The 8,273-nt window shown below is 34.7% G+C and overlaps 1 protein-coding gene across 1 annotated transcript; it reads left to right on the top strand.

Moving 5' to 3' along the window:
• Window positions 1–1,337: 1,337 nt before the first annotated feature.
• Window positions 1,338–8,228, top strand: psmd4a (proteasome 26S subunit ubiquitin receptor, non-ATPase 4a). The gene is made up of 10 exons (XM_084131458.1): window positions 1,338–1,441; window positions 2,606–2,746; window positions 2,822–2,936; window positions 4,018–4,104; window positions 4,217–4,285; window positions 4,386–4,601; window positions 5,632–5,740; window positions 7,331–7,462; window positions 7,561–7,613; window positions 7,742–8,228. The coding sequence occupies exons 1-10, from the start codon at window positions 1,416–1,418 to the stop codon at window positions 7,910–7,912; spliced, it is 1,119 nt and encodes a 372-aa protein (XP_083987584.1). The 5' UTR covers window positions 1,338–1,415; the 3' UTR covers window positions 7,913–8,228.
• Window positions 8,229–8,273: the final 45 nt, after the last annotated feature.

Genomic DNA, 8,273 nt, shown 5'->3' with positions numbered 1-8,273 from the left:
ATTTACTTAAACTTTACATTGTTTGCAAAAAAAAAAAGAAGGCAAAAGCAAACAAGGCAACAGATCACTTATGTAACATTGGCAGAAATATTAAACCATGTATAAAAGACCTAATTCAGTATTTCGGCTTGCAGGACTAATGTTTTTTTTTATTTTTTTTTAGCATTGATTTTAAAATGGCCGTTTTTTAGGGCACAATAAGACAGACCTGGCAGAACAGCTACTGTAAAACAATATATAGCATCTGTGCTGTTATCCTTTAATGAAATTTAGGTTACATAGACTGTGTAGCTTAGGAACTTCTCCGGTTTTGTTAAGAGAATTTAAGTCAAACTAAACTAAATCCTGAACAAAACTTTTTTTTCTTTAATCATTTTTGAATGTGCATGCTAATCAGTCAGCCTGAATGCAGAGACATTGATGAAGATGCAAATATTATGAAATATGGATACGTAGTTGAGTAAGAGAACATTGCTGGAACTTTTTCTGTGACAATTTTTATGAACAAAAAAAAAAAAAAACATTCCTGTACAAAGTCATATTTATTTGTATGTTTGTTTGTAATTTATTTCTTTATCTCAAGTTCCAAATTGTCTATTGCAGGTTTTTATGTGACACGGTATGCAAGTTCTGACACCTGGTGGCTGTGTAAATTTGTTTGGGTTGGTGAATGCGTTTTTTTTACTGTACACTCACGATCTGGGATTCTTGTGCAATTGCTGTTTGCTCTGAAAATGCTTATTGCCTCAAACTGAGAATTGTCTTAAGTAGTAGCTTAAAAAAATTATTTAAAATATTTCTCTCTTACAATGACATTCTTGTATTACAGCTCTCTGTCAGAAGATATTGAGACTTTTGGAGTGGAAAATATTGTAACATTTCATGCTGTATGTAAATTACTGAAATAAACAACACTGAAAAAATTTCAATAATCAATTTCCTGTGTTATGTTTTACTATCAGATGATCTATTCAAGCCTGTTTAAGGCATTGTATGTGTTTTAGGGTTTACATTTGCACTTAAATTTCACGTTGTTCCAAAACTGTATGACTTATTCCTGTGAAAACAAAAGATAATTAGGCAAAATGACTTTCTCGGTCGACATTAATATTTATTGTTTGTGAAAAAGATGCAATGAAAGTGAATAGTGACTGAGGCTGTTAGACCGTTTGGAACAACAAGGTGAGGATATTTACATTTTTGAAGTGAACGACCCTGATCTCAGACACGTGACCTCCGACCACATGTGGGCGCTACGCATTTACAAATATATTTCTACCCCGCGACCGGGAAGAGAAGCAGCGACGGAGCTGTCGACCAATCAGCTTTGCGGTTACAAATATCGTCAGTGTCCTACATCTGTAAACCAATCAGCGATGCCGTCACTTTGGGAAACGGACTAGAGGATTTCCAAGATGGGGCTCGAAAGCACTATGGTCTGGTAAGAAATAAACAAACGCGTTGTTTTAGATATAAATACGCCTTTTGCATAGTTAATACTCCTCCGACGTATTGTAAATACGTACTTTTTTCGTTCTGTCACACTTTTGAGCTCATAGTTGGGAACAAGTTACATAATTCAATAGTCGCTTTCTGGTTAGAATGACATTCTCCTGAGTCATTATTCAGCAGGTAGATCTATCATAAAGAAACAGATCACTAACACACAAACACATTCATGACCCATAAACAACGACCACTTGTTTGTTAACTCGGTCTGATAGCATCTTATTCAGTCTTCTAGAACTGTCATGAAGTGACACTGAATGTGTTGTTGGTCCAACGCCCTCTAATGCTGTCTAGATAGGCAGCTTGCTTGTTTTTGATACACAGTCATATAGCTAAAGCAGTTGTCTACTGCTAGGATCTAGTTCACTCACTCTGGCTGTTATGCAAATGAAAATAGGATAACTATGTGCTAGTGTTTCATTCTTCATTCCTTGCAAATGTCAGCCAGTCAAGTCACCTTTATTTATATAGCGCTTTATACTATACTGAAGGCAGTTCAGCGTTGATTCAGTTCAATTAAATAACTTTAATAATGTGAAGTTAATCAATTATGAAATTACTGTAATCATCATGAAACTACTTGTCCTAGCAGGTCCTGGAATGGCACATTCATAGCTGGCCATAGAGGCTCATCTAATTGGCGTAGTCTTCGCTGGCATTCAAAGTCACCATGAAATCAAATTTGAAAGTTCTTATTGTTTATGAAATATTGCCATTTATAATAAATCATTTGTTTGTGCACATGCTTATTTTTATTAAATTCATGTGCCCTCGTAATCTTTAATCCCATCCCTCTTGCATTGGCATCTCTTCTCTGACATTCACATGAGATCACAGCAATAGCAAACCACAACTATCCAATCAATTCCCTATGGACAAAATCAAGTCCAGCCCTACATTTCTACTCATTCAAGAAGCTGTTTCATTCTGATATACAGCACAATAGGGAAGAAAACACTTTCATAACTTGCCTTTAATGCTGACTTTAAGGATACAAGGATGCCTCTGATCACCCAGTTTATACTATTACACTTCCATAAATTCAATGATTGTTTTAAATAGGAAACATGCTGATTGCCTTCATTTGTCTTTACAGTGTGGACAACAGTGAATACATGAGGAATGGAGACTTCCTGCCCACCAGGTTACAGGCACAGCAGGATGCGGTCAACATTGTCTGTCACTCAAAGACCCGTAGCAACCCAGAGAACAACGTGGGCCTAATCACAATGGCCAAGTAAGTTTGTCTGTGTTGTATTTTATTTCATGCAGTGGTGATGTTTGCATGTAATAACACATGGTTTGGTTGCAGTAATTGTGAGGTCCTCACCACTTTAACACCAGACTGCGGCCGCATACTCTCAAAGCTCCATGCGGTTCAGCCAGTGGGAAAAATCTGCTTCTGCACCGGCATACGAGTGGCACACGTAAGTACATTCATTGATGCTTAAAGGGGTAGTTGACCCAAAAAATGAATTTTTTTCCAAACCTGTATGACTCATAAGCCATACAGCCATGACACACAAGCATCATATTGAGTGATTACTTCTGTTCAGAAATTTGTTTATCTATCATCCCATCCAATAAATCGCAAATAATCTTTGTGCTTTGTTACTATTGATATGAAACAAAGTGTCAGATTTCAAATTACGTCCATTTTCTTACGAAATTCAAAAACATAAATACTGTTTTCGCTCTGGCGCAGCTCAGCTCAAGAGAAGCAGCAGCGCAGAACGCACATGATCTTCTCTTCCGCCTTAATAATACCAGTTACAGCGTGAAATAAACATGAATGAGCATCTGAAAGTGTGTTAAAAGAGAGTACACGTCACATGGAATCAGTGTTTCAACCGTGGAAAGACGTCAGTAAAACAGCTTGTAAACAACGTTATGTAACGTCACATTTACCTCAGAAAAACCATATCCAGTGACCATAAACTCGTTAGTCAGCTTGAAAAATTCTAGAGAGGAGCATTTTGCTAAATATATGCACCATATTACATATCCATTATAGTTTTTAATGTTCTTCAATATGTAATGCATGTTTGAATAAATCTGGCAAGTTTTTATGACAGCCAGCATTTAAATGTTTATATTTCATATAACTTTATTATTATAAAATAAATAAAAGTGTAATTTAAGTGTTTGTATACAAATCAGTTCATTTTTACCTTCAATATTATAGTAGGCTAATGAAGCCTGATATCCAAAATAATCCATACTGAATCGAATCGAATCCGAATCGAATCGAATCGAATTGCAAGCTTGTGAATCGAAATCGAATCGAATTGTGAAATTTGTGTCAATACTCAGCCCTAATGTATGTTGAACCCTTAATCTCCATTCTTTGTAATTGCTTGGAAAAAACTTCCTGTAAATTCTTCAGAAATGTTCCTTTTGTGTTCCGCAGAAGAAAGAAACTCGTACAGGTTTTGGTAATTTTTCTTTGAAAAGTGAAAGTAGTATTTTAATCCTCTAACATTTACTTTTGTGTTTGTCTGCATGTAGTTGGCACTAAAGCATAGACAAGGCAAGAACCACAAGATGAGGATTGTCGCTTTTGTGGGCAGCCCAGTGGAGGACAACGAAAAAGATGTATGTGTTTATTTTTTTATTCATTTTATTATTATTTATTATTCATTTATTATCCGTCTTTATTTTAGGTAGTTCAAGTTCTAATCATTTTTTTTAATCAAATCTTTTCCAGCTGGTGAAGTTGGCCAAACGGTTGAAAAAAGAAAAAGTCAATGTAGATCTGATCAATTTCGGAGAAGAGGTGACTGCTCAAAACTTTCTTACCTGTGAATCACTTAAAAATCTTTCAGGTTTTTCTTACTTAAATGTTTCGCTTTGTCTCTTTTAATCAACTTGTTCAGGAGGTGAACACAGAGAAACTGACTGCGTTTGTGAACACTCTGAATGGAAAGGAGGGCACAGGTTCTCATCTGGTCACGGTTCCCCCTGGTCCCAGCCTGGCTGATGCCCTGCTCTCTTCTCCCATCCTGGCTGGTGAGGGTGGTACCATGATGGGCCTGGGTGCAAGTGATTTTGAGTTTGGAGTGGACCCCAGTGCGGACCCAGAGCTGGCCCTGGTAATGTACAAATTCATCTCTGGGATAATTGCACTGAAGAATGAATCCATAAACGTAAAAGTGAAATGTCATTTTTTTTAAAGGTGACACTACTTTTACATCGGTTTAAAATGCAGAGACGTCTATAAGTAAAACATTTATTCTGAAATTTTGGCGGACAAAATGGTTTTAAAGGGCTGAAATCAATGACAGAAACAGTTATGTCTGATTAGCGCCTCTCCAATGGCGCATTTTGACTCTCCAGCGTCTATTTCTTGCTAGTGTTGATTTCTTTCAATTTTCAAATTTAGTTGATTTTATCACAACATTTTTCATAAAAAAAAGAAATTAAATGACTTACTGGAAAGATTTAATAAAACAGCTTGTAAACATGATGTCCCATAACATTACATTTACCTCAGGAAAGCCATTCAATCTCTATATCTCATTAGTTAGCTAGAAAGAAATTACTCTAGAGAGCAGCATTTTACTAAATATATGCACTGCATTACATATTCATTATATTTTTACTTAACCTGTCAGTGATGTATTCATTATTTAATGTATGTTTGAATAAATCTTGAAAACAACTTATTTATTACAGCCATTGTTTAAATGTTTATATTTCACCAACAAACTGGAGTAGAAACCTAATTCTATGATTCTATTTCTGGATTATTACATAAACTTTAAGTTTGTTGTTCAGGTAAAAACTAATTAAAAAGTCTAAAATTAATACAATTATACAAAAATATTTTCAGCCTAGTTCGTCCTGAATTTTCTGTCTCGACCCAGAATTCTCTTTCTGCATTCTCTCACCCTCAAAATGGGTGAACATTAAAGCTCTGTGGTACTTTAGCATTGCTCTGTTTGTTTGTGCATGCCTTACAACTTCAGCAGCATTATTGAATGATCAATTCTCCCACATTGATTCAAATTATTAAAGCAATTAGCAACAATTTTAGAATGTTGTTTAGGGCAATCTCACTTGAGATCTGTTCTGATGACATTAAAAGGGGAGATGTTTATTGGAGTTGCTTTTGATAAACAGGCGCTGCGTGTATCTATGGAAGAACAAAGGCAGAGGCAGGAAGAGGAGGCTCGTAGGGCGGCCGCCCAATCAGCAGCTGAAGCTGGCGTTCCCACCGCAACCGCTGACGGTAAACACACGTGTGGATGTTTGAAATACTGAAGGATGGTGGTGGGCACAGTGGTTCTGGGCAAATAATTGGAAGGGTAACACTTTATATCATTTTTTATTAATAAATCATTAACAAACATTATATAATGCTTAACAGATCATTGGTAATATATATTCACATTTGAGATAATGTGCTGGTTGATGTTTACTAATGAACTTATTAAATATTACGTAATGATTATCAGATCAATATTTAATGTAAATAAAATGCTAACAAATCTCATTACACTTCAATTTACATATTGTTTGACATTTACAAATGTTGTGGAAAAATAGTAATTTTAAGTCAAATTTGAACTCAACCACAGTCTGTAAAGGTCATACATTTGGTCTTTGTTTGTTGTTGTCTTTTGTTTTGTTTTTACAAATCATTTATTAATTATTTGTTCATGTTTTTGCAGTACTCAATCTAAAGTTGAAACCATTCATTATTTATAAATGTTTATACACATTTACTAACCATTTAGTAAATTAATGGACAGTTATCTCAATGGAAAAGTGCTCCAAATAACCTGAATTCACCCTATTTACACATCTTTACAAATCATTTATGAATTATTTGTTCATGTTTTTGCAGTACCCAATCTAAAGTTGAAGCTACTCATAATTTGTAAATGTTTATATATGTTTACTATGAATCATTTAGTACCTTTATGGACATTGGACTTTAAGCTGCTGTAACAAAGTTTGTGTAAAGGGTTAAGTTTAGCTAATTGCTTGCTAAAGACATATTAGCACCACATACTTTTTGTAATTTGGGTGCAAAACACATTTTTATGCCTCAACAGGATATTCCTCGAATCATACATCAACAGGAGAAAAATCTAATTTTCAAGAAAATATTTGTTCGTTTATCAAACCAATGTAATATAATTTTTTTTACTTTTTTTACACAAGTACATAGTAGTTAAAGAAACCTAATATAAAGTGGGACCAGACATTCTTATATTGTTTAATTTTCTGTTAAACATCCGGATCATTCATAGCTACCAAACGACTTTTTGCATTTGTAAATGTAAAAATAAAGTGCATAAAGTAATAAATGAACTAATGTTTAATGACATTTGTAGATTTTCAAGAAGTGCATGATCATATAAATTGAAAGTTTAATGACATTTGTAAGCATTTTAATTTACATTAAATAATTTGTTAATCAATCAACATGCAATATTTAGTTCTTCAGTAACAAGCACATTATATTATATTTCTAGCTGTGAATATTTATTAACTAATGATCTGTTAAGCATTATATGTTTGTTTATGATTTATTAATTAAAGTTTTATATAAAGTGTTACCGCATATGGTACAAAAAAAAACATTTTAGCTTATATTTTTTTAATTTATATTTTCTTTGCATCATTTAAATTACAAATATTTCATCATAGTACATATATTACCAGATGATTTCTGCCTTTCATATCATTAATTCAGTACTGAATAACCTTTTTCTAAAAAGCTGAATCAGTTATTGACTCATTTTTGTGGCCTATTCCTTTTACCTTAAAGTCGATTCCCGTTTCAGACAATGCTGTTTGTTCTCTCCCTCAGAATCAGAGGAAGCTCTTCTGAAGATGTCCGTCTCTCAGCCCGAGAGTGCTGTGGCAGCACTGCCAGACTTCAGCAGCATGACAGAGGAGGAGCAGATAGCCTATGCCATGCAGATGTCCCTGGCTGGTGGAGGTTTGTGTTGCCCTCTTGTACCTTGTTAATCTTAGAACATACTTTGTGTGCTTGACATAGAATGTAATATTGCTCATTATCTATCCCTCTTATGTCAGAATTTGGAGAATCAATGGATACGGGAGCTCCAATGGACACCGCGGAATCTAAGGTAATTAAAAATATTGTCTGCTGGGCTCATCAGTTTCAGTATTCTAAAAAAAAACTTCATTTTAAATTTTATAGTTTCAAATTGAGCAGGAATCCCTGGTGACTTTCACTTTTTAACTGATTCTACAGGAAGAGGATGATTATGATGTAATGCAGGACCCAGAATTCCTCCAAAGTGTCCTGGAGAATCTACCTGGTGTTGACCCCAACAATGAGGCCATCCGTAATGCTATGGGCTCCCTGGCCTCTCAGAGTGGTAACAAACAAGAGGGGAAAAAAGATGATGAGAAGAAGAAATAAATTCAAGTGTTCTTGACTGATTTATTGCTGTACAAGCCATTTGACATGTAAAATGCAGAAATGAGTTAAATTCAAGTGGCCAGCAGAAGTCTTTATAAAAGCAGTTTTAGATGCATAATGAGCATAATGTTGCAATCAGACATTCATAACCAAATTACTGCAATGTTGTGTGGTACCTCAAAAATTCACACATGGCTTGCTTTTTTCCCTTTTTGCTCTGTGCACAATTGATTAAATATTTGATAATCCCATGCAAGACATGTAATCTGAATGGTTTTCTTTTTTCTATTGCCATTAAAATGACATCTGACCAGAAGCCTTACAGGTCCTTATTTTGCTAAAAAAAACATTTTACCTTGGC

This window comes from Abramis brama (assembly GCF_963993115.1).
Source record: "Abramis brama genome assembly, chromosome: 12".
In the NCBI taxonomy this organism is placed as follows: domain Eukaryota; kingdom Metazoa; phylum Chordata; class Actinopteri; order Cypriniformes; family Leuciscidae; genus Abramis; species Abramis brama.
Note: the sequence above shows the minus strand (reverse complement) of the source record. Positions and strands in the feature narration are given on the sequence as shown.

What these genes read in the sequence shown, in the direction of transcription:
- psmd4a (XM_084131458.1), top strand. Translation starts at nt 1,416, where the DNA reads ATGGGGCTCGAAAGCACTATGGTCTG. An exon ending in CTCGAAAGCACTATGGTCTG is followed by an intron (nt 1,442 to 2,605) that starts GTAAGAAATAAA and finishes TTGTCTTTACAG; the next exon opens with TGTGGACAACAGTGAATACA. An exon ending in CGGACCCAGAGCTGGCCCTG is followed by an intron (nt 4,602 to 5,631) that starts GTAATGTACAAA and finishes TTTGATAAACAG; the next exon opens with GCGCTGCGTGTATCTATGGA.